Source organism: Typopeltis vanoorti, chromosome 3 (assembly GCF_054136105.1).
Source record: "Typopeltis vanoorti isolate ZY-2024b chromosome 3, IOZ_Tvanoo_1.0, whole genome shotgun sequence".
In the NCBI taxonomy this organism is placed as follows: Eukaryota; Metazoa; Arthropoda; class Arachnida; order Uropygi; family Thelyphonidae; genus Typopeltis; species Typopeltis vanoorti.
In genome coordinates, this window is record NC_143551.1 from 12,101,239 (window position 1) to 12,128,335 (window position 27,097).

General features: G+C 37.2%; 1 protein-coding gene across 2 annotated transcripts in view; it reads left to right on the forward strand.

The window, feature by feature from the left end:
* The first annotated feature begins 983 nt into the window (after positions 1 to 983).
* Positions 984 to 27,097, forward strand: part of LOC150107917 (3-hydroxyacyl-CoA dehydrogenase type-2-like) — a 73,014-nt gene continuing 46,900 nt past the window's right edge. For both annotated transcript variants that reach the window (XM_090415434.1, XM_090415433.1), the window contains exons 1-2: positions 984 to 1,113; positions 19,321 to 19,485. In XM_090415434.1, coding sequence (XP_090271560.1) covers positions 1,090 to 1,113; positions 19,321 to 19,485 — 189 coding nt within the window. In that variant the 5' untranslated portion in view covers positions 984 to 1,089. The remainder of the gene's footprint in view (positions 1,114 to 19,320; positions 19,486 to 27,097) is intronic.

Consider the following 27,097-nt stretch of genomic DNA (forward strand, 5'->3'; position numbering starts at 1 on the left):
CCCTGATCACAGATTGAAATATTTCTAGACAGCCCTGATTAGGGTGAGCCAAGTGCTCAAAACTTTCTTTCTTTAAACAATTAAAAAAAAATTCCGATTACGGGATAGAGTTAGAGGCACCCGCCACGGGCGCAACTAGGGTTGGGGCGCAAAACGTAAAAATTTAAAAAAATAAAATAAAAATAAAAAAATCAGCTAACGCCTTTTTATTCCCGTATATACGGGAGTAGGCGAGGCCATTTAGCCCTATCTAACTTTTGGAGACTGAGTGGGCAGTTCAATCTCCACTGGTACCCAATCAGAGACAGATGGCCCAAGGCTATCACTAATTAAGCGGTACGCAGTGAAGAGAGACGGCTCAAATGTGCCGCCATCTCGTGGTCTCTAACCCTAACACAATATATTTAATGTCTGAAATAATGTGGGTTCTACGGTCGATTTTCTTGAGTTTACAGGACGAAAAACCCGAGTTTCCGGGAGGAAAAACCTGCTTGCCCGTGCCAGAGATCGACTAACTCGGGAACCGGTGGAAAAAAGGCTTAGAAAAATTTCCTCTAGTCGCCGACTAGACTCGAAACCAAGACTTCCTTCGTGCGGCCTAGCGCGGTGGTGTGCAAACGCCACATCCACTGAGCTACACAGGCTATAAATAAAAATAAATAAATAGATATAAAAGTCAGGTATTTTATATTGTATTTTTAAATTTCAGCAATATGCCGCTTTAGACACACAAATTCTGTAACACATTGCAACTCATTTTGATGGGGTTTTAGTGATGAAGAATTGTAGTTTAATGCGAAGTGATTGCTAATAAATTTATGCAAAAGTGAATTCCTGTTGTTAATAATTTTATAATAGTAAAAGCAGTATAAAAGTAAAAACGTTTGAGCTGTTCCAGTGAATACTACCAATATATTTTTTTTTTTTTTAGGAAAATATGTTTCTTTTCTTTCTTGTCATTTCATCATGTTATCGGAAAAAATATTTTATTTAAAATGGGAATTAGACTATTATCACCTTTGTAGGGATAAAATGTTGATGTAATTGTGAATGCTACTGTTGTCATCCCTATTCCATTAATGTCAGAGAATGACAATTACAAGCTCATTAAAGGTTGAAGTTAATATATTTGTTATTATTATTATTTCACATTCTAATATTATTTTGTAAGAAGATCGATGCACTGTTCGAATGGTATTTATTTTAAGTATGCTATGGTTACTCTATGCTTGACCATGTATAGTCAGTTAGCGGCATTTTTGTATTCCCAGAAAAACGTGGTTAATGAAGAAATCCCAGGGATAGAATGATTATTGTTACGATAATTGCTCATTTCGAATGTTTTTCATTTCATTTGAAATATATGAAATAATTTGGAAAGTATTCTTATGCATGGTTTTTTTCTTTAGGCATAGCTTTCGTGTTTACGTGTGTGGAAAGATGAAAATAATGCTGATTTTGAAAGATGCATGGATATCTACTTAGTCTGAAAATGCAGACAGTCCTATTTTATTCTTTCTAATAAAATGAAATACACTGATGGTTTCTCATGAGGGGGTCACTCCACCATCCAACCGCCCCCTTACTGTTAAATGTATTTTTGTCTGGACTACATTTGTTTCGAAGTTTATGGGAGAAAAAACTGCCTCTCCAGTTTGAGAATGGCAAACTCCCTCTTAGTTAACTAATGCTCTTATTAATAGTTTTTTTTTTTGGGGGGGGGGATTTCGGTTACTCGGGCGCCGTTTTAAAACGATACGATTTAAAAATAAACGTTTTAGTTGTGATTTGCACTTCGCATCTTATTTGCAAAATATTTCTATGCTACTTCTTAATTTCGTTAATTAACAAGATGTGTAATAATTTCCCGATAAATGCATTGAAGTTCGTCATTCGCATTTCTTCCAGTTTCTCATTAAAAGCCTCACAAGACAAGCAAATATTTGTTTTAACCTTTTCAGTAACTAATATTGGGAAATATAGCACAAAGCAAAATATAAAAAATTGGGACAAAAATAGACTCAAACATGAGGCTTGTTTCTGGACTAACTGCAAGAATCAGACAAATAATAACCCTGTGATCAGTTTTCAAACATTTATATATATATATATATATATATATATATACATATACAGTACCTTAATAAACAACAGATAACCGTCCTATATGAAAGTGGCAGGATATTTCTCCCTGGATAATAAATTTTTCATCATGCAAAACAAGTCAACACTGGCCTCGTAGCATGCTTTGGCTATAAATAAAACAACAGTCATCGTAAGATTTTTTTAAAAAAAAAAGTTGCATTTTTTGAAATAGTATTTTGGCATAAATTGTTACATTTCAGAGTTTGTTGTGCCTAGGATAAGTCTCCAGCTATATCCAGTTGGAGTGTAAACATCAAAATCTCAAAGAATTATTAATTTACCATTAGGAAAGTATTTTTATTAACCTTCAAAAGTTAAGGACTTATTTAGAGAGAAGAGAACTTCTCTTCCATATAATGAAAAATTTCTTCAACCAATAGGCCTGTATCATATCATATCACCTTCCCTCCTCTTTCTGCTGTTTACCAGCATCTGCAGCCTACATATTTTCAGTGTCTCTTCTCATAATCTATATTCTAATTCTGGTATCATCTTTGTAACTCTGCACAAATCAAATCTGCACAGATTTGGTCTGAATTCAGACCAAATCTAAGCAGAGTAGTCCAGATGCAGTCATATCTTGTAAATAAGCAAAATTACTTTCTTATCTTTACACGTCAATGTTCATTTCAGCATCATAATTATTCTCTAGGTTGTGTTTGCTATGTGACCTTTGAACTTCATGTTACTATCCACCATAACTCCGAAATTCTCATCAATTTCTCCAAGCATAATCTCCCACTAATATAATGTTTTGTTGAAAATCTTATCATGCCAGAGTACATAACTTTACACTTATGAACATAACATTGATTTGACAGCCATTATTTTGTTCACATTTCTAGCCTGTTCAGCTCATTCTGCAAGTGCTATACATCAATATCATCCCTGATTGCCCTGCACAGCTTTGATAGATATTTGACAAATATGTCCTTCCCAATTATCATTAATGTATAATTTAAATAACAGTGGTCCAAGGACTAATTTAAGGTGACTGGTGGGTTACCCCCCCCCCCCCAGTCACCTTAAATCTGGAAGATTCACACCCCAATATACTGCCTGCTTATCAATATTTTATATTCCAATCCCATGTCCTCCAGTTTATTCACAGTCTTTCATGTGGTATCTATCAAATATAAAGTTCAACAGTATCATAGTGTATCCATTCCCTCTATCCAACTCATTATTATTATTATTTGTGACACCTCCAAGGAGTCCAAAGACTCATCGTGGGAGGACACCTATTGTACAACTCTCTGTCTCCACCACACATCGAACCTCTACTAACAATCATCAACTTCAGCGGCATCTACTGCTCACCACCACAGCTAGTATTTTTTTGTCTGTAAATCGTGCGTGTTCTGAAGGGCCGATTTGTTGAGTTTCTGGGAGAAAAACCCTGCTACCTCCGTATGAGATCGGCTAACTCACCTTCAATTGAAAACGTCCATAAAAAGATTCCTCCCATCACGACGAGAATCGAACTCAGGCCTTTTTCAATCGAAGGGAGCAATGTACCATCGTTCTTCCAATTGCACTACAGAGGCGCTTATTAGTAACTCAGTAACATTTTCATAAAATATGAACAGATTGCTCAGACGTTATCTCCCTTTAATAAACACATGCTGTTCTTTACAAAGTAAGACTTGCCTGTCACCCCATTTCTTGCAAACTCTGTAAAATCTTCATTCCAGAGATGCTGATACAATAGTTAAATGCATCAGTTTTTTTACCACTCTTGAACCAGAACTATGATATGTTGTTTTGTGAGATCTTTCCCCCCCAAGCTGAGACTCAAATTATATAAATATATCAAGAATCCAATCAATTTGGCTAAACTGATTCAGCAAAAAAGGAACATTCATTTCAACAATCACATTTGTTTCTCACAAAAGGGTACTGTCTGTATTCACATATTCTTTCACATTCATTCTTTCTTTTACTTGCATTATAATAACGTTTTTCAGGATAGCAATAACATAATTGGATAGGAGAAAATAAAGAGTAGAAGATATATCAAAAAGTTAAGAATGGTCGATAGCATTAAGAGAGTGGTAAAGAGTGGATGAATTTGATATAATGTGATCAAGAGAATTTTGTCCAGTGAGGTCAAGAAGAGAAGTTTATGTTAAATTTATGTTTAGCATTGTGGGATAGCAGAACAACTAAAATTGCACATGGAAACAAGTCAAAGAGTGTTTCAGTATAATGAAATTAGTGGTATTGGAGGAAACTGATATTTTTATTTTATTTTATTTTTTTGTAAGTAGGTATTATTTTATACAGAGCCTCCGTAGCTCAGTCAGTATAGACAAAGTGCTTTGGTCGGACTGACTGGGGTTCGATTCAGTCCATGAGGAACCTTTATCTGGTCTCATTTGACTGAAGATGATTTAGCTGGTCTCATATATGGTGGGGGGGGTTCACACAGAAACTCGGATTTTTTTGTCCCCCAGAACAGGCAAACTGGCCCTATGAACACAGATTTACAGCCATGAATACTTGCAACAATATGTGGAAGAGATAGGGTCTTCACATGTCACAACACCCATAGTTAACCATGAGTCACATTATGACAGTCAGCCTCCTAGATAGGAGATGGCACTTGAATGGCATTATACACTGGAAATGGGCATTAACATTACTGATGTTGAAAACAAGACCCATTTATTGATTGGGTTGTGAAAATTATATTGTCTTATTTGAAATGGTATAGTTTATGTGACTGAGGCTAGCAGATCTAGAAAGAACCCAGAAAAGTACATAAAATAAAATGTATCTGTTTCTGTTCTGATAATTTTTATTTTATTTTATTTTTTTGTAAGTAGGTATTATTTTATACAGAGCCTCTGTAGCTCAGTCAGTATAGACAAAGTGCTTTGGTCGGACTGACTGGGAGAAAGAGGGTGAGGAGTGGTTTCTTTGCATGGAGGGTGGTTGAACCATGGAATGCATTGACTGACGGAGTGGTGAGAGCGAGAACGGTCAATGCATTTAAGGAGTGGTATGATAGACTTTCTGTTTCCTAGGAGGGACCTCCCTCGATGAGTCGATAAACTTGTGTTTCTTAGAAAGGACCTCCCACGATGAGTCTTTTGACTCCATGGAGGCCTGAATAATAATAATAATAATATCAGTAAATAGGATTAAAGAAATATTTAGTTAACTGATCAATAAAACAAATTTTACTTAATGTATTATGTATTTTTTTATTATTATTATTATTATTACGGGTATCTCCATGGAGTCAGTAGACTCATCGCGGGAGACCCAAACTAGCAAAACAATATCTGTCATATCTCTTCTTGAATTCATTTACAGACGAAGAGCTCACAACTAAGTCAGGCAATGAATTCCACTCATTCACCACCCTCCAGGCAAAAAACCTTGTTCTGACACCTTTGTAAACCACATGTTGAAAATTTATTTATCGCTAGGTTAGACTATAATAGATTTAGTTTAATCCTTTATCCCAGTGAGAGCAAACAAAGTTTGCGCCTGAAAATATCTTCAGGACTAAATATAGTGTTGTACTATCTTATCCAGTAAGTAGTGCAACACCAAGGCAACTCGTGGCAAAGGTGGAGCAAGCTACCAGGCACTTCTAATCCAGTATCTCCCATAATGCAAAACACATTTCCTATGTGGATATGTATACTGTTATGCATTAAAGGGATTGGCCATCTACCCAGACTAGTTTCGACCTTTATTGAGGTCTCTTCAGTGGGAGCCAGGCCCAGAGCTGGAGATACCAGGCAGAAGCAGTAGCAAGTCATCTGTGCCTATGGGAGTTGCCAAAAGGTTTATCACCTTTTTTAAAAATTACTCTGGATTTAGAGAAAGATGTTGAAAATTTATTTATCACTAGGTTAGACTATAATAGATTTAGTTTAATCCTTTATCCCAGTGAGAGCAAACAAAGTTTGCGCCTGAAAATATCTTCAGGACTAAATATAGTGTTGTACTATCTTATCCAGTAAGTAGTGCAACACCAAGGCAACTCGTGGCAAAGGTGGAGCAAGCTACCAGGCACTTCTAACCCAGTATCTCCCATAATGCAAAACACATTTCCTATGTGGATATGTATACTGTTATGCATTAAAGGGATTGGCCATCTACCCAGACTAGTTTCGACCTTTATTGAGGTCTCTTCAGTGGGAGCCAGGCCCAGAGCTGGAGATACCAGGCAGAAGCAGTGATAAATAAATTTTCAACATCTTTCTCTAAATCCAGAGTAATTTTTAAAAAAGGTGATAAACCTTTTGGCAACTCCCATAGGCACAGATGACTTGCTACTGCTTCTGCCTGGTATCTCCAGCTCTGGGCCTGGCTCCCACTGAAGAGACCTCAATAAAGGTCGAAACTAGTCTGGGTAGATGGCCAATCCCTTTAATGCATAACAGTATACATATCCACATAGGAAATGTGTTTTGCATTATGGGAGATACTGGGTTAGAAGTGCCTGGTAGCTTGCTCCACCTTTGCCACGAGTTGCCTTGGTGTTGCACTACTTACTGGATAAGATAGTACAACACTATATTTAGTCCTGAAGATATTTTCAGGCGCAAACTTTGTTTGCTCTCACTGGGATAAAGGATTAAACTAAATCTATTATTTGTTAACCACACTCTTCTTTAATTTCCAGAGATGACCTCTTGTTCTTCCATCACTATCACACAGCTGAAACATTTCCCCTGCATCAATCCTATAAAAACCTTTTAGTAATTTGAATGTTTCTATCATGTCCCCTCTTCTTCGCCTATCAACCAATCTCTGCAATCCACAAGCTCTCAATCTATCAATGTAGGGAGCATTTTTTATATCACTCACCAACTTGGTCACTCTTCTCTGAACCCTCTCCACAGCCTCCTCATCTCCAAGGAATCCAGGTGACCAGACCTGAGCACAGTAATCCAAATGTGGAAGTATCAATGCTTTATAAAGGGGAATAATAACCTCTTTATCTCTGGATGTCAGTGTGTTCCTCAACAACCAAGTAATCCTATGTGCAATCTTGGACACCTTAGCAATGAGTCCTCTGAACTTCATCTCCCTATCTACCAATACCCCTAAGTCCCTAGCCTCATCAATCTCTTGGAGAAAAGTATTAGACTGTATTTTTCTCTTCTCTCTGTAACTGAATATATGTAGAAAATTAGGTGGATTACATGGAGTTATTCAAAAAGTGGTATGCACTTTTTGTAAACTATACAGTAAACTATCACAAAATGTGTGTTTACTATAGGTGTTTCAAACAAAAATTGATTCTGGACTTGTTCTCATGAAACATCACCAAATGTCACAATGTTTAACTAGCTAGGATTTTTATTTTTACAAGTGCATTATGAGATGCATTCATTATGGATTGATGACATTCTCTTTGATGGACAGCATGAGTTTAATAAAGGAAGATCATGTTTTAACAATCTACTTACTTTTTGACAGTTGATATTTGGTCCTTTTATACTAAATATGAGACATTTTCTTTGGATTTTATTGGACAATGATTCTTTATAAATATATGTATATAATTGTCTACCAGTTTCATCAGCTTGAGTCTGTCTGACTTCTTCAGGACGAGAATGATTACACTAACATTAAATGCTAAAACAGAAGACTGCAGTAACGACATTAAAATCAAATAAAAAATTGAAAAGACGCGTGACATTAAAAGCACAGAGCGTGGAGACTTAACCATTGTTAGTAGATCACGTTTTGTAACACGAAAAACTATAAAACGTCATCTGCTAACAATGACTAAGTCTCCACGTTCTATGCACTTAAATGTCATGCATCTTTTCAATTTTTTATTTGATTTTAATGTCGTTACTGCATTCTTCTGTTTTAGCATTTAATGTTAGTGTAACCATTCTTGTCCTGAAGAAGCCAGACAGACTCAAGCTGGCAAAACTGGTAGACGATTATATACATATATTTATAAAGAATCATGGTCCAATAAAATTCAAAGAAAATGTCTCATATTTAATCTACTTACTTACTTACTAGAACAAGGTGACAGGTGCATTTGACAAAGGAAATGCATACACAATAGTATATTTAGATTTAGCTAAAGCCTTTGATAGATTGTGATGACAAAATGGTAATTAAACCTAGAACAGATGGGGTTGGATAGTAGATTAGAACATTAGATCAGGGATTGGCTGTCTGATAGGTAGGTATCAGCAAGTTATGTATGGGGGGAACAATATCCCAAAAGAGGAAAGTCAATAGTAATGTTCCCCAAAAGTCTGTTTTGTGACCACCATGCTGTTTAATTTGTATGTAAATGATATATGGAAGGGCTTGAATATTGATATGCAGTTGTTTACATATGATGCAAAATTGGGAAGAACTATGAGAAGTAAAATGGACTTTGGAGCCTTGTAAGTGGACTAGAATAGATTTTCTGAATGGACAAATGAACGTGCTACCAGTTAAACATAGCAAAGTGTAAGATTTTAAAGTTTGGGAAGCACGGGGGGGGGGGGTACAGAATATAAGATTGATGGGGAGATCTTGGAAATCATCTGCGGGAGTGTTGATGAATAAAGACCTGAAATTTCAGGATATTTTGCTAAAATTGAGATGACAACACTGCACATTATGACAGTGATGTGGAGATCACTGACTTGTAGGGAGTAAGGATGTTATGATTCTGTTGTATATGGTTTCAGTCAGTTTGGATTATTGTGCACAGATTTGGTCACTGGGTTTTGAAAAGAATGAAATAGCTGTAAAGAGTTCAGAGATGATTAACTAAGTAGTTTCTGGTGTCTGGAATGTAGAGTATAAAGGCAGATGGACAGAATTTAAATTGCAGTTTAGTGAGAGAAGAATGGGGGCACGATTGCAACATGTAAGTTGGTAAGGGATTATTACAAGATTTATGTTAATCAGATTTTTCACAGAATGGTTAGGGAGAACAAGAAGAGAACCTTGCTCTATAAGGATACTGTGAGCAAGGGAGTGAGGAGTAGGTTTTTTGTGTGGAAAATCATAATGGGTGGTCAGAATGCATTGCCTGAAGTTGTCGAGACAGTGAATGCATTCAAGTCACTGTATGATGAGCTGTGTGTGAGATGGAGGACTTCCTGTAATTAGTCATTGACTGTATGGAGATCTGATGATAATTGTTATTGGTCTTCCAAATTTTGCATTAAGCATAAATAACCTTCCCCTCCCCCTTTGTATTTCCTAAGAAAAATATATTGAACTCTTGTCACTGAAATTATCTTTGCATAATGAATGACATGATAGTGAGAATGTGTGAAAAGATTGGTCTGGAACACATGAATGGTTCAGTTACATTTGAGGATAGAAGAGAATTGTATCTGAGAGATGGACTGTATTTGAACAGGGATGGATGTTGGCATTCTGGAAAGATCTATGTGTAAATGAGAGTTAGAGCAGCAAAATTAGTGTTGCCAGTATAGATGGTAGCAAGGGTAGCATCTTGTGAGGAGAGTTGCTTGTGAGATAGGATAATGTGCAGTATATTATCCTATCTGCAGTATATTATATTATTAAGGGGGTGGGGGAGTAGATATGCAGATTTTAGGGAGACAGTTGAGTATGTGAATGTGTGTAATATGTCCAAGCGAGTAGGGAAGACCACGAATCAGAATGGGATAGTTAGTATAAGGCATCAAAATAGGGATGGGACAAATCGGCTTCTGCAATTCATGTATACAAATGTCAGAAGTATTAGGAACAAGAAGGAAGAATTTTTGACCTTGGTTGGCACTTCCAGACCACAGGTTATTGGCATTAGTGAAACATGGCTGACAGAAGATGACACAGCTAGTGGGATTGAATGTGAGGGGTATGGTGTGTTCAGGAGTGACAGGGAGAATAAAATGGGGGGAGGAGTGTTATTGATGATAGCTGATGAGCTACAGCCAAGAAAAATAGAAGTGGAACTGCAGGATAGAAAAAAGAGCACATTTGAGTTTATTTGGTGCAAGATTGAAACCAGCAGAACTAAATATACAGTTGGGTGCTACTATAGACCAGGTGATGAAATAGATGGTGGAGATAGTATGCATAAGCAAATAAAAGAAATGAGTGGAAGGAGGGTAATTATAATGGAGATTTCAACTATGGTAACATTGATTGGAAGGAGGAGAGGACACATGGGAGGAAGGAATTGGATTTTATGTGGTTATTAAGGGATAACTATCTGCGACAGCATGTAATGGAAAATACTAGGAGTCAGAGAGTGCTTGGTAATTGCATCTGAGAATTTGGCTGTAACGAATATGACCACGTTGCCACCAATTGGTGGGAGTGATCATAGGGTCTTAACTTGGGAGGTGGCTAAAGGTGTGGAGTTTACAATTAAGACACGGTACATGTGGAATTATCGGGCTGGTAAGTATGACAAGCTTAGGATATTTATTGGTTCAGTGCCATTGCATGTACAACTGCAAGGACTAGAAGTTGATAGTGCATGGGAGGCAGTTAAGAAGTGTTTGCATGAAGCAATGGCTGACTGTATACCTAGAGAACGAATAATAAATCAAGTAGGGGTTAAATGGATGAATAACACCATTAAGCTTGAGCTGCAAAAAAAAGAAACAACTATGGAGAGAATTTAAGGAGAAAGGTGACCGACAGGCACATGAATGGTATAAAGCGCAGGCCAGAAGGGTAACGAGTGTGGTAAGAAAAGCAAAAAAGGATTACGAAAGAACATTGGCCATGCAGGCTAAAGAGAATCCTAAAAGGTTTTTTAGATATGTTGCAAGTAAAAGAAAAAATGTATATGGCAGAATGATTTTAAAGAATGCCGATGGTAGGGAGGTAACTGAATCATTTGATATAGTTGAGTTACTGAGTGAACACTTTGCAAGAATATATCATCCAGGTGGTGACATTTCAGAAACGAATGAACCAGTAGATTATGCGCGAATTGTGGTGAATGAAGTGGAGGTGAGTAGTCTATTGCATAACCTCAATGTCAATACATCTGTGGGATTGGATGGTATACCAGCTCGTGTTGTACGAGAAGCAGCTAAAGAATTGTCAGTACCTTTGACCATTTTGTATAATTTGAGTCTCGGGTCTGGGTTAGTCCCGAGGGGGTGGAAACAGGGGAAAATAGTTCCACTGCATAAAGGTGGTTCCAAGACTGCTGCTGTAAATTACCGACCAATTAGCATATCAGGAATCGTTGTCAAGGTCTTGGAGAAATTAGTCAAGAAAAGAATACAGGATTGCATAGATGCAAATGGGATACTGTATGTGGGACAACATGGTTTTGTGAAGGGTAGATCATGCCTCAGTAACTTGCTCACATTTTATAACACAGTGATGGCTGAACTGGATAAGGTTAATGGGTTTACAGTGATTCTACTGGACCTTGCCAAGGCATTTGACAGGATATCACATGGAACTCTAATCAGTAAACTGGAGCAGATGGGGATGAATATAGGGTTGGTGAGATGGATAAGAGGGTGGTTGATGGAGAGATACCAGAGAGTGGTTTATTCAGGAGTGGAGTCCAAAAGATGGCTTGCGACTTGTGGTGTGCCGCAGGGTTCTGTTCTTGGACCACTACTTTTCAATTTGTTCATTAACGATATAGGAAAGGATCTGAGAGGAAGTGTTCACTTGTTTGCTGATGATGCAAAGTTGGGTAGAGCAATTGTGAGTGCACAGGATGATGTCAATTTAATGTGGCAAAGTGTAAGGTTATGCATTTTGCAGTGAAAAGATTAGCAGCAGTATATCACATTGGTGGAACCGTACTCCAGAAGATTGATGATCTAGGGATTTGGGAGTGTTGGTGGATAGGGAGTTGAAGTTTAGGGGGCACATTGCAAAAGTGGCTAAATCAGCTCATCAAATCACTTGGTTGCTGAAAAATACTTTAACAAGCAGAGACAAACAAGTTATTTGTTCCACTATATCGAGCCTTGATAAGACCTCATCTAGACTACTGTGCTCAGATATGGGTGCCAGTGTTTCTTCTTGATGGGGAGCAGGTGGAGAGGATCCAAAGATGAGTGACCAAGATGATAGTAGATCTGTGGAATGAACATTATGAGAACAGGTTGAAGATTTGTGGGTTGCAAAAATTGGTTGTTAGGCGGAAAAGGGGTGATATGATTGAGACATTCAAATTACTGAAGGGTTTCTATAGGATTAATCCAGAAGATATTTTTGAGAATAGGACTGGTGGTGGGAGGACCAGGGGCCATACATGGAAGCTGGGCAAGAATGTGGTTAGCAGGGGTGTTAGAGCTAGGTTTTTTACTTGGAGAGTGGTAAATGAGTGGAATAAGCTGCCAGAGTCTGTTGTGGGTGTTATGACCGTGAATGAGTTCAAGGCGAGGTATGATAGATGCTGTGTGAATGTCGAATAGTTGTTCTTGACATGATGTTAGGGCCTCCCTTGATGAGTCTGTCGACTCCTAGTTGCCCGAAATAATAATCATAATATTGGATTGTTGAAGTTAAAATAATAGGTATAGAATTATTGGCAATGAATTAATGGTTATTTTTACAAATGCAAATAGTATCGGGAATTAAAGAATTGAATTGATGTCATTGAGAGCCTTAACCTGTCCATAATTCCAAAAATTTTGCAATTAGAGAATTATGGCTGACAAAATGATATCCTAACAGGAATAGAAGTTGAAGGATATAGAATATTTCAACAGAATAGGATGGGTAAAAAGGAGTGGTTAAGCGCTATTTGTAATTGGTGATTTGGATCCTCTCAGAATTGAGAATTGGAAAGAAATGGCAGTTAAGGTTTTGAAAGTGTACAGTGTGGGAATAGAACCAAGGAACACAAAGTCGGATAAGCAGAAAATGTTTATGCAGACAAGTTTGGCAAGTCATCATTATGGGAAATTTTAACTACCGTAGTATAAATTAAAGAGATACTAAAAGGAAAGAATTTCTGGAATTCTTAGGAAAAATATATCTTAGGTAACACTTGGTAGAGAGAACCTGAAGAACAGGAGTTTTCAATTTCATCCTAGAATCATCATCTGATTATAATTGGAATATCAGTCTTGTTTCCCATTCATGGCTGTTGCCATGCTGTCTTGACTTGGAGGCTGAATAGACATACAGAAGTATCAAGGAAAAAGGAATTTATACTGAAATATAAGGCAGATGACTATAATAATCTTAGAAATCACCTAGCAGCAGTTCCATTGGTGGCAGAATTAAAAGGGAGAGATATAAGCAATGTAGGTGACTTAAGAAATATTTATCAACAACAATAGCAAATTGTATTCCTGAAGTGAAAAAGATAATATGATTTGATGTAAAGTGGATGACTAATAAAGCCAAACAGGAACTGCAGATGAAAAAGCAGTTATGAAAAAAGTATAAAGAAGGAGGGGGGGGGGGAGAGCAGTTGCATCAATATAAAACCAGGAAAGTGAGTAGTATAGTAAGAAAGACAAAAATAGAATACGAGATGAAACTAGAACTACAGTCCAAGGAAAATTCTAAGAAATTCTTAGCGCCTTCATAGCGTAATTAGAAGAATGACGGTACATTGTGCCCTTCGATTGGAATGGGCCTAAGTTTGATTCTCGTCACGACGGGAGGAATCTTTAACTGGATGATTTCAATCGAAGGTGAGTTAGCCGATCTCATATGGAAGTAGCAGGGTTTTTTCTTCCGGAAACTCGGGTTTTTCATCCCGCATACAGACAAATCGACCCTTCAAAACACATGCAATTTATAGACAAAAAATACTAGTTGTGGTGGGCGGTAGATGGCATTGATGGAGATGATTCGTAGTAGAGGTTCGGTGTAGTGGTTGAGACAGTTGTAGGTGTCCTCCTGCGATGAGTCTTCAGACTCCTTGGAGGTGTCAGGAATAATAATAATATGTGGCCAGTAGGAAGAGAAATAATTGTGGATGAATGATGTTGATATAGATGGAAATGGAGTGAAGCAGCCATTGCAAAGGGTGGAGCAGTTTGGTGATCACTTTACTGTAATATATTTTATTCAGAAAAGCAGATTTTATTCCTGGAGGGATGGGGAGGATATTGAAAGTTTATAAGTACATGTTTTTGGAATACTAAGTACTCTAAAAGTCAACAAGACAAGTTATATTAGATGGGATTTCACCATGTGTTTTAACATAAAGTATTATGTAACTGACAGCTCCATTGACTTAGTACTTATTGAAAGTCTGACTACTGGGGAAGTGTCCAAGAAGTAGGAAGAGGTAGTGCCATTGCATACGAGTGGTGGTAGAGTGGAGGCATGAGACTATAGACTAGTATGTATGTATGTCTTCTTTACTTCAGATTTTGGAGAAATTAGTGAGAGATCATATACAAAATAAACAGATGAAAGTAATATCTGTCAACATGGATTTATTAAGGGGCAATCTTGTTTCAGTAATTTTCTTCTCTTTTATAGTAGCATAACAAGAGCAATTGATGATTTTTTTTTTTTTTTTTTTTAAATTCTACTAAAGACTATAAATTAAAGATGCCAAGAAGTTATATTCCTTGCATCTTTAATTTATGGCTTTTGGCAGAAATAAACAAAGTTTGCACATGAAGTCACTTCATGACTGGGCTACTATGCACATATCCTTATGGACATGTATAATGCTATGCATTATGGGTAGGGCCATCACCCAGACTAACTTCGACTTTTATTGAGGCCTCATCAATGAACGCCAGACCCAGAAGTGATGCCAAGATTGAAGTCATATTTCCATATACAAGTAGTCAAAAAGTGGCACACCTTATTACTAAAATACTCTGGTTTACAGATAGATGATGAAAGATTTTCCACTTGGTTATACTATCAATTTACTGACTTCTGCATTACTTCAATCTTGGTATCATTTCTGGGTCTGGCTCCCACTGATGAGACCTCGATAAAGATCCAAACTGGTCTGGGTAGTGGTTCTTCCCATAATGCAAGGCATTATACAGGTAACCCTCATATAACGTGAATGTTAGGTTCTATAGAAATGCCGTGTTATATAAATCGCGTTATGCGAGACTCAGATCACATAGAAAAAGTAGGGTTATGTTCCAAAATCATTTTTTTTTTATTATATAAATAACAATGACATATCCAACAAAAATATTTTTTTATTTAATTCAGGTAATTCATGTAAGTTAAAAAAAAAAACATATAAACTAGGAAACAAGTATACACTTCATGGTACATAATGCATAAATGTTTTAGGCAAAATAAAATAAAGTGCATATTTTAATCATCATCACTATCTTCAAAACTAACATTTCGTAGATTTTTTTATTTACAAGTGACTGGACGTCATCATCACTTGAAGTCAGTAATAAGACCTTGCTTACCACTATGCTGCAATTTTTTATTAAGTTCATAATATAGAGCTAAACAAATAACCAATTGTCTCGTAAATTTTCCAGTGCTCTCCATTGATGGATCATTATCCGTAAAATAACTTCCTAACTTTCTTGGCAAGTCCAATCCTTCTACTAATTTCTTTGAACTGAATTCTTTAACGGTTCATCACAATCAGAATATATTTCTGATTGTGATGAACTGGTAAAGAATTATTATAATTCTTTATAATCACATTTTTATAACCATATTATTATAATCACAATTATAATAATAAGGTGGCACACCTTTTAGCAACTCCTATAGGTAAAGATGACCTCTCATTGCTTCTGCCTTGGTATCTTCATTTCTGGGCCTTGCTCCCACTGATGAGACCTCAATAAAGGTCGAAACCGGTCTGGGTAGTGGCCCTTCCCTTAATGCATAACATTATACGTATCCGCAAGAAGATGTGCTTTGCATTATGGGAGATACTGAGATAGGAGTGATGTTAGCTTAGCTTGGTCCACCTTTGCTACAAGTTTCCCAGTGTTGTACTACCTTACTTCAATCCTAAATCCATAAACTTTGTTTGCTCACACTTGAATAAAGGATTAAACTAAATTTATTATCACAATCAGAATCTTCGACAGAACTTTCGCCTCAATTGAACAGAACTTTCGCCTTCATCTATTACTGTATCAATTCCTCCTCATTTAAATCTATTTCCTAATCGAATAATTCACTAATTTCGTATTCAACCATATTGCAAAAGCTCTCTAAGTGGCCTTACTATAAAAATAAATTTTTCACGTAACAAAAGCATTACATATTCTATGTAACTCACCAAAAATAAAGCTTGAGATTAAAAAAAATCAAATTTATGATTTTTAATACGCTTTCCTGGCAGAAAACAAACAGTTTTCAATAATAAACAAATTGACGTACATGCATGCTAAAGGGTATTTCCTCTAATATAAGTTCGCTATTTATAACTACATACATAATACGGGCAAACACAAATTTTTAAGTCGCCTGGTAACAACATATATGAAAAGATAAAGGATTACTACAATTTGTAGATCACATTATATCGAAACCATATTGTATAAGTACCGCTGTGTTATATGAGGGTTATCTGTACATGTTCATAAGGATATGTGCATTGCATTATGAGATACTAAGGCAATTGACGTGGTCATTAGCCTCTATATACAAGTAGTCCAGTTGTGAAGTGACTTCACGCACATGCTTTGTTCGCTTACTCTTGGATAATGAATGAAACCAAAGATATAGCTTCTTAGCATCTTTAATTTATAATATAACCAAGTGAAAAAACTTCAATCATCAAATTCCTGACATGTACTTTCAAAAGGTGTAGAGGATATGATAGTATTATATGAAAAACTTACATCATTACTAATTTCCTGTCTTCAATTTTCCTCCAAATCGATCTGTTACCTGTCAAGACTTCAACATTATTATATCTTATATTTCTATCTTCCAAGGCACTTTTTACCATATCAATCCACCTATATCTTGGTCTTCCTCTGGGCAGAGAACTCTTGTTTTGCTAATTTTTCCTCACCCATTCTCTTTAAGCTCTACTAACACATTCCTGGATGCTTACAATGTCAAGTTCTTTCCTAATATCCTCATTTTTAATATGATATTGCCATTGATGCCATCTATTCATGCCCCTAATCTTTCTCAGGACTCTCATGTCATGTATACAGCTAATGTAGTGTTTTGACTAATTTCTCTCTTATTCCATATAAATTTATTCAGTTGACTTCCTACCATACCAGCTTTGTTGATTCTGTTGTCTATTTTCATATTTAATTTATCATCTTCACTGAAAATCGTGCCTAAGTAGCTGAAATGTTTTACCTGTTCTATAGGTTCTCCATTTTCAGTGCTTCTGCCTATTTTCATTGTCTTTGTCTTTTTATTGCTGACCTTCATACCATATCTATTACAACAGTTATTCAATTTAGTCAGGGAATCTTGCAAATTTATTTAGAAGTATAACATCATTTGCATAAAGCAAAAGGCTGATATTAACGTCTCCAATTTTCATATCAGCTTTAATACCACTTTCCCTCATAATGTAATCCATATAGATAATACGTAAATAACAGAGGGGATAATGTATATCCTTGTCTGACACCAGATTTAACATAAATCTGGTGTCAGACAAGGAAGTACAGGAAGACATCTTCCTGTACTTTCTTCAATTCTAACTGCTGACTTAAGTCATCAACTAAAGATTAAGTATTGCTTTATATAATGCCCTATTGACACCATACAACTGTAGCGTTTTGAACAGCTTCTCTCTTAGCTTCTTGTCATATGCCTTTTCAAGATTTACCAAACTTAAATATAGATCTTTGTTATATTCCCATGATTTTCAACAGTTTGTCGTAAAGTGAAAATCTGATCCTGCCAGCCTGAATCCAGCTTGTTCTTCACCATGCTTCCCTTCTACAATCCTTCTCAACTTTTCTCAAGTATATTTGCATAATTCTTACCAGGAACACTGTAGAGAAATACCGCTGTAATTCTCACATTCAGTTTTATTTCCATTTTTGTATATGGGTACTATGAGATCTCTACTCCGATCATCTGGAATTCACCCCTTCTGTCTAGGCCTTCTGCAGTGCAGCCACTGTAAGATTTTATACCTCCATACTTGAGCATTTCTGGTTGAATATCATCTACTCCAGCTGCCTTTCCACATTTCAGGCTTTTGATGTCTTTTCTACTTCAGTTATGGATATGTATTCCTGATTCCATGCCTGGTCAGTGTTTTTTACCGGTGTGCTGTCACTGATTGTTTCATTTAGCAATTTTTCGAAGTGATATGTCTCCCAAAAAGTTTCATCTGCTAAAGGCATTTGATAGGGTGTCTACAAACAATTGAATATCGCCATACAAATCTTCTCCAATATCATTTACATACAGGTTAAACAACAATGGCCCTAAAACAAACTCCTGAGGTACACCACTAGTGATTTTTCTGTTCAGAGATTTTGCTTTTGCTACCCCATACACAACTTACTGATACCTATCAGATAGTCATTCCAATTTAATGTGCTAGTCTAATATCCAACCTCATCCACTCTAGTTTGGCTTTCAACTTATCATTCAGTAATCTAGCCAAAGCCTTTGCAAAATTTCAATATACTACTGTGTATCCATCTCCTTTGTCCAGTGAAACTGTCATCTTATTCTATTAAGTAAGTAGATTACTAAAGCATGACCTGCCTTTAGCAAATCCATGCTGTCCATCTAAGATAATATCATTGTTTGATCCTGATGGATCCTGATTCTCACCAGTCTTTCCAACACTTTAACTACAACTGACACAGATAGTTCTGTTGAGTTCTGTCACTTCCCTTATGAAACAGAACAGTCTTGCCTTCCTTCCACTCCTTTGGAACTTGACCCAGTGAAGGACTCGTATTAAGCAAATATGTTGCCATTTTTATGTTAACTGGCACTTCCATGCAAATCAAGATAACAACCGAAGCAAACACTTTTAATACCACATTACAGTGATTATATCCAGTCGTCTGGCTATCACACAAGAGTACTATTATACAATTTTACACAATATAATTTAGGAAAAATAACACTTTTCGTAACACTGTTCAAATACGCCACTGCTTCTTGTCGCACTAGCATCCATATATATATATATTTTTTTTTTTTTTTTTTTATGTGACTCCCATTCATGAACGAGTGTAAGCCTGCAGTACAAGTAGTACTAAGAATTTTTTTCCTTTTTTTTTTTTTGATTAATTTCATAATTTTTTTAATTTAATAAAATTCCAAGGATTTATTATCTCATGTTACAGGCTTTATTTTTAGGGTCTGGTAGTGCTTGTAACTGGTGGAGCATCCGGTTTAGGATATGCTACTGCACGTAGGATAATAAATCAAGGAGGAAAAGTAGTTATTTGTGATCTTCCATCGTCAAAAGGAGAAAGTATATCTACAGAACTGGGTTCAGACTGCATTTTCTCACCAACAGATGTAAGTTCAGCAAGTGGATTTAAATTTATTTAATTTAATTAATTTATTTTTTTACTTGAGTGTTTTAGGATTCTCATCACTATTGTTAATGATGTGTATGTGCAATATAGAAATTATATGATAGTCCTTCTAGTCAGCTGCACCATCTTGAAAGTTGTCTTTTCATAGATTTTGTATATAAAAATCTAAGAATTTCTTTTTTTCTTTTCATGAGTTTTATTATTATTATTATTATTATTCAGGCCTCCATGGAGTCAAAAGACTCATCACGGGAGGTCCTTCCTAAAAACATAAAGTCTGTCGAGACTCATCGAGGGGAGGTCCGCCCTAAGAAACACAAAGTCTATCGTACCGCTCCTTAAACTCATTGACCGTTCTCACTCTCACCACTCCATCAGGCAATGCATTCCACGGTTCAACCACCCTCCATGCAATGAAACCACTCCTCACCCTCTTGCTCACAGTTTCCTTTCGTAACTTCCAGGGATGGCCTCCTGTCATCACTCCTTCCCGCTGTTCAACCAAGCGAAAGAACTCCTAAGTGTCAACCCTGTAACCACCTCTCAACAGTTTAAAAGTCTCAATCATATCACCTCTCCTTCTTCTATCCACCAAACTGCAGTCCACATTCCCTCAGCCGATCCTCATAACTAAAATTGTACAGTCTTGAAACCATCTTTGTCATCCGGCTTTGTACCGTTTCCACAGTTAATTTATCCCCTTCAAATCTTGGGGACCAAATCTGGGAACAATAGTCTAAGTGTAGTCTGATCAGAGACTTATACAACAGAATGATAACCCTTTTATCTCTGCAGGTCAGTGTCCTTCTCATAATTGCAGCAGTCCTCTGTGTTACCTTCACCACCTTTGCAATATGTCACCTAAATTTCAGGTTTCTATCAATCATCAACCCCAGATCTCTTGTCTCCCCTACTTCCTCCAGTATAACTCCTCCCATAGAGTATGCAGCATTCCATCGATGTTTCCCAAATTCCGAAATCCCAAATTTTCCGATTTATCATAGAAGAACTGACCTCATAGCCATAGTTGCTTCAAGCTTAATTCCAAACAACCTGACGCAGCTCAACTCAAAGAGAACTACGAATGTTTTGCAAATGCATGAATAAACAGTATCATACAGTAATATACAGAGTGGTCATAATTAAAGACTGCTCTTTAATTGTGTTGAGAGCCCTGCAGCAAAAAATGCATTGGACAAAATTCAACCAAACTTGGTGTAAGTACACCCTGGAACATAGGGTTTTTATTTACAGAAGATAAAAATAGTACAAAATTCTGCCAACAGGGAACATTTGGTGCTATAAGCATGTGGTTTGTGATTAATTAAACAGTAATAGCTAGAAGAGACAACAAATCAATTTTCATGTTCATATAACTTAGAAAGGACATACTGAACGTATGTTCTTTCAGATGTTCTAAGAACTGCATTCTGTGAATGACATTTTCTACAGCAGAACGTAACAGATCTGCATTGATTCACATGCTGTGCTGTTCTGTCTCTCAAGGTTGCTAAATCAGGAACCTGCACTTCATATACCATGCATTTCAGATGGCTCCACAATGAAAAGTCACAGAGGTTGAGATCAGGCGAACGAGGTGGCTATGCTGTGGGAAATGCATTACTAATCACTCTGTTCTGTGAAATGTTTTCATAACATTCACTATACCGACAATCCAATATGAGTTGGTGCTCCATCCTGCATGAATATGGTAGAGTCAAAGCATCTTCGCTGCTGCAGTTGTGGAGCAACAAAGGTTGTGCAGCATCACTTGATACCTAATAGCAAAGACGGTACAAGTCAATGGTCCTGTTTTGCAGAGTTCTTTGAAAAAGTACAGACTGAAAATAAATAATGCAGTGAAAGCACACCACACTGTCACTTTTGATGAGTGTAAAGGGGGTCTTATGGAACACGAGGGTTATTCACAGCCAAAATGTGGCAGTTGTGCGAGTTAACACTACCACTCAGATAAAATTGTGCCTCATCACTCCACAAGATCTTTCACAGCCATGTATCATCCACTTCCATTCAAGCTAAGAACACCCAGACACACTGCAATCGAGTTTCTGCATCACTATGAAGCAAATCTTGAGTATGGGAGATTTTGCAAGGAAAAAACCTCAGCATTTAATGCAGGATTTTTCACACAATTGAGTATGGCATATCCATTTGCACTGATATATGCCTGAGCATTGCTGGACCCTTCCCTTGTGCATTGTTCATTCCATGTTCCACGATGGCAGTTGCAACTTTGTCAACTTGTTGAGGAATAATTCGTTTGCACCCTCATCCTGACCTTGCTGCTAAAGATCAACTATTTTCAAATCGTAAAATCATTTTTCTAAGATTTGTTATTGTAATTGAACATATTCTCCTATCCTTCAAATGCCAGAATTCTCAAAGTGCATCATTAGCTGCTTTGTTGACAGTAAAGCTTGGCTAGCAGTGCACATTCCGGTTAAGTGAGATCCATATCACTTCAGTCTTATCAGAATGACGTGAATCCATTTCGGGCTTCTTCCTTATATCCACCAACTCTTCAGTAGAAATAGTGAGATTATGCAAATATCATGCACTTATAGTGTGAAATATCCCATAGTGGTAGAATTTTGTACTAGTTTTATTTTCTGTAAATAAAAACCCTATGTACCAGTGTATTTACACCAAGTTTGGTTGAATTTTGTCCAGCACATTTTTTGCTACAGGGCTCTGAACACTTCCTCTTTAATTATGGTCACCCTGTACATATCTCATCCAAACCCCCTCTGGTTGGTTGTAGGTTGGTTGCTAAAAATAAAAAATCATACACTGCAGAGAGAGTAAGAGAGAAAGCAATGATGTGTTAATTTTTTTTTTTTTTTAATCAATCTCACACACAAGAAGTAGAAGAAGAAGAACTGCTAACACATCATTGTGTATTGTGCAGGTAGTGGTAGAAAGAAAAAATCAATTGACATTTTTCTTGAAGAGTTGGGAGGTTTTGGGGAACACTTCGTGAGGAAGACTGTTTCAGAGGACAACAGTAGATGGAATAAAAAAGAAAGAGGAAATGCAATTTTGGTATGTTTGCAGTTGGTTAGTTATTTTTTATTTTTATGGTGCAAAGACATCAAGAGTCATGCTGCACTAGAACACAGGTTAAAGATGTACATATGGTAAACAGTTAGTAGGACAATTACAAACATTCATGCCCCTGGCAGGATTTGAACTTGCAGCCTCTTGGCTGGAGGGTGGATATCCTAACCACTTGGCCAACCAGACTGGCCCATCATATGAGAGTGAATGTCATCTTCAAGTGAAACATCCTATATAGATATTACTCACATCTTGATGAGAACTGAAATCAGTTGGATTGAAAAGAAATACCAGGCACTCCTGCTCTTGTTTTTAACAAGCCCAATAGAAACAAGAGGAATGATGGTTGCCACTTTAGTGCAGCAGCATTAATGAGGGCATCTGTAAAGAAGGTATAAAGCTAAAACACTGCATTTGTAAGATAGTGGTTGAGGATGAGATCATTTATCAGCCGAATCATTCTCCTATGGACAGTATCAAGAAAACTTTGAGGTGGTACACAAATTCCAAGGAGAGCAGATTTTGAATTTGTACCTAGTTACTGGCTGGATGGGTAAACAGTAGTATTTTAAGTGGAAAAGAATGTCTAGTTTTTGGAGACTGAAGAAGATATAGATGCAATGTGCTCATGGCAGTTGAGGCTGGAGGTAAATGTCATTTCAGAAACAAGATCTGATCCTGTCTAGTGATTTGTGTATTACTGAGGATAAGAACAAGTGAGCCAAGATTCTGTTTTGCAAGAAAACAAAGTCAAGACTGCAGGTTGTATCATTGAAGGTGACCAGGTAATCCTCATCCTAGTGAAGAATGGTATGGAGATCAGCGTTTAAGACTCTGGTTGCAGACAGTTTTAATGCTGAGCACCCATTGTCAAATGGGACAAACAATTTGTTAAGTAGGATAAATGAAATGTACTCCCTGCATAGCTGTAGATAGGATTATTCTTGATTGAGAGTAAGTCATGTATGTATAAGAGAATTGGATAGGAGATTCCTAAGACTTCTACATTGGTGGAGAAGAACAAATAAAAGGAATGGCATGTAATGACCTACTAGAGGGAAAGTAGGCTACTCAGTTACAGAGGGTTGAAGATAAACAGAAGAATAGCAATCAGTGGAACAGGCCTCGATGCCAAAGATGATCAGATTCTCTGGAAATGTCAAGAACAACATATTTCTCCAAACATTTCCATGTCATGTGTCCAGTGGTGAGCAGTGTAGGCAAGAGATGACTCATGGATGAGTGTAGTCCATACTGGAAGTCATTAATTGATAGGTCTCACAGAAATTGACTTGACTTTTTCCATTATTATGGGGAGGATTGAGGAAATTGGGGAATCAGTTGGCAGTTTAACAAGTTTAACAACATACTTCTATCCATTTTTTGACATAAAATGATTTAGGATAGCTCTGGAGCACATTGTTGGGAGGTTGCTAAACTTGTGGAATCATCTGTCAAGAAATGGTGTTATGTTGAACTGTAATGCTGGTAATTATGACAAACTTAATAGGCAGCTTTCTGAGGTCCCTATATATTCACAAAGGCAACGAACTATCCTTTTGTTTCTTGCTTTACTGCTTAACTTTTTTATCCTTCTTATGTTCCTTTAAATAATGCTTGACTTTCAATCTGTCAAATAATCTGTTTAATAAATAATCCCACATCATCTGTCAAATAATCTGTTTTTACTTTGTGATTTTAGAGGTTAAATCATTTTCAATATCCTCAAGCTTGTCTTTAGTGTGGCAAGCCACCTTGTTCTCGATTTTTTTTCTTCTTGTTATTTGTCCACATCTTATTATTATTATTATTATTATTATTATTATTATTAAACAAGACCTCATGGAGTCAAAGACTCATCTAGGAGGTCCTTTTATCTTACACACACATCTCATCATACCGTGTCTTAAACACATTCAAACTACTTGCAGACACCACGCTCTCAGGCAAGGCATTCCAATCACTCACAACTCTGCACGAAAAAAACCTGCCTCTCACTCCCTTACTCACACCCTCCTTATACAGTTTCCAGGGATGACCTCTGGTTCTCCCCTGATCTCCCACTATTCTCTGTAGAACTTCTCCACCATTGATCCTATAACAACCCCTTACCAACTTGTAGGTCTCTATCATATCTCCCCTCTTCCTTCTCTCCACGAGACTCTGCAAATTACATCTTTTCAATCTTTCCTCATACTCAACATTCCAGAGGTCAGAAACTACCTTAGTCAGTCGCCTTTGGACCCTTTCCAACATCTCTTCATCCTTCTGAAAACCCGGTGACCAAATCTGGGCACAATAGTCCAAGTGTGGCCTAATCAAAGCCTTATACATTGGAACAAGTATCTCCCTACTTCTACATGTCAGTGTCCTCCGCATCATTCCCAGAAGTCTTTGTGTTGTCTTCACAATTTTGGCGATGTGTCCCCTAAATTTTAGATCCTTATCCACTATCACCCCCAGATCTCTTATTTCCTCTACTTCCAACAATATATTCTCACCAAACATAAATTCTGCATCCCATCTTTGTTTTCCAAATTTTAAAACTTTACATTTTGCAACATTGAACTCACATCCCCATTTGCTTGCCCAATCACTCAATTTATTCAAGTCTTCTTGCAAGGCCACAACATCTTCACTACTCTTTATGGTTCGTCCCAACTTTGCATCATCTGCAAACAACTGAATATCTCCATCCAAATCTTCACCAATATCATTAATATATAAGTTAAATAGTAATGGCCCTAAAACAGACCCCTGAGGCACTCCACTAGTGACTTTCCTTTTCCTGGATATTGCACCCCCATACACAACTTGTTGATACCTATCAGATAGCCAGTCTCCAATCCAATGCACTAATCTAATATCCAACCCCATCTGCTCTAGTTTGACTGTCAACTTATCATGATGTACTCTATCAAAAGCCTTTGCGAAATCCAAGTATATTACTGTGTATCCTTCTCCTCTGTCCAAGGAAGCAGTCACTTTATTGTAATAAGTAAGTAGATTACTAAAACATGACCTCCCTTTAGCAAATCCATGCTGTCCATCAAAGAGTATACCATTGTTGTCAACCCAACTCTGGATCCTAGCTCTCACAAGCCTCTCCAACAACTTAACCACAACATCTGACACACAGATAGGCCTATAGTTTGATGCTTGAGTTCGATCACCTCCTTTATGAAGTGGCACAATCTTGCCCTCCTTCCACTCTTTAGGAACTTGACCAAGTGCAAGACTCGTATTAAAAAAATATGTCAAGGCAGGTGTCAACTCTCTGGCACACTCCTTCAGAATACGTGGTGATATATTATCAAGTCCCACAGCCTTATTTACATCTAGTTTACTCAACTCCCCAAACACCTCTTGCTCACTTACAGTCAGTCTCTCCTCCCCATCATCAACTGCTCTTAATCTCTCCATGAAGTCACATTCACAAGATTGAAAGATCTTTATGAATTGCTCATTAAGTATCTCCACAACACATTCTGCAACAGCTGTCTTTATACCATTTCCTCCAATCAGTGTCATCCTTCCATAATCATTCTTTCTTTTGCTGGCTACATATCGAAAGAACTCCCTAGGATTCTTTTTAGCTTCATTAGCTAACTGCTGTTCATACCTCTCTTTAGCTACTCTCACCAACCAAGTCACCCTCCTTGCCTGGTCTTTGTAGACCTCATGAAATTGGTTACTTCCACTTCTCTTATGCTGTCTCCACAATGCCTTTTTTTTCTGTATTGCATGCTTAATCTCTTTATTCATCCATCTCACACCTACCTTATTTAACCTTCTCACCCGTGGTATACATTTAGACATTGCATCTACTAAATAGTTTTTGAAAATCCCCCAAGCTGCATTGATCTCTTTTCCAGCTAACTCCTCATTCCATGCTACATCTGCAAGCTGTCTCCTGAGCTCTTCATAATCACCCCCCTTGTAGTTCCACATATACCCTTTTTTCACAGGGGTCCTTGCACTGCTGGCAACCACCCAGGTAATCACCTCATGGTCACTTTCACCAATTGGTGGATGATTTGACACCTCATTTATAATTACATCCTCCGATGAGATGACCAAATCCAAGACCCTTAATCCTCGTGTGCCCTCTGTCACATACTGTCGGAGGTAGTTATCCCTCAAAAACTCAAGAAACTCATTTTCTTTACTTCCAGTCGCTATCTCTTCAATCCAGTCTATATTGCCATAATTAAAATCACCCATAATGATCACCCTTTTCTTATTTGCTTGGCTTATTTGACTATACATTTCACTATCACCACCATCCGCATTACCAGGTCTATAACAACATCCCACCAAGTATTTGATTCTATTCACCTCTATCTCACACCATACTGCCTCAAAACCACTGGCCCTATTTCCCTCTTGCATCTCTACCTTGTATGGACATAACTCTTTCTCTATCATCAATAGCACTCCCCCTCCCTTTTTATCCCTTCTATCCTCACGAAACACATCATACCTTTCCATCTCTATTCCTGTCAGGATGTCGT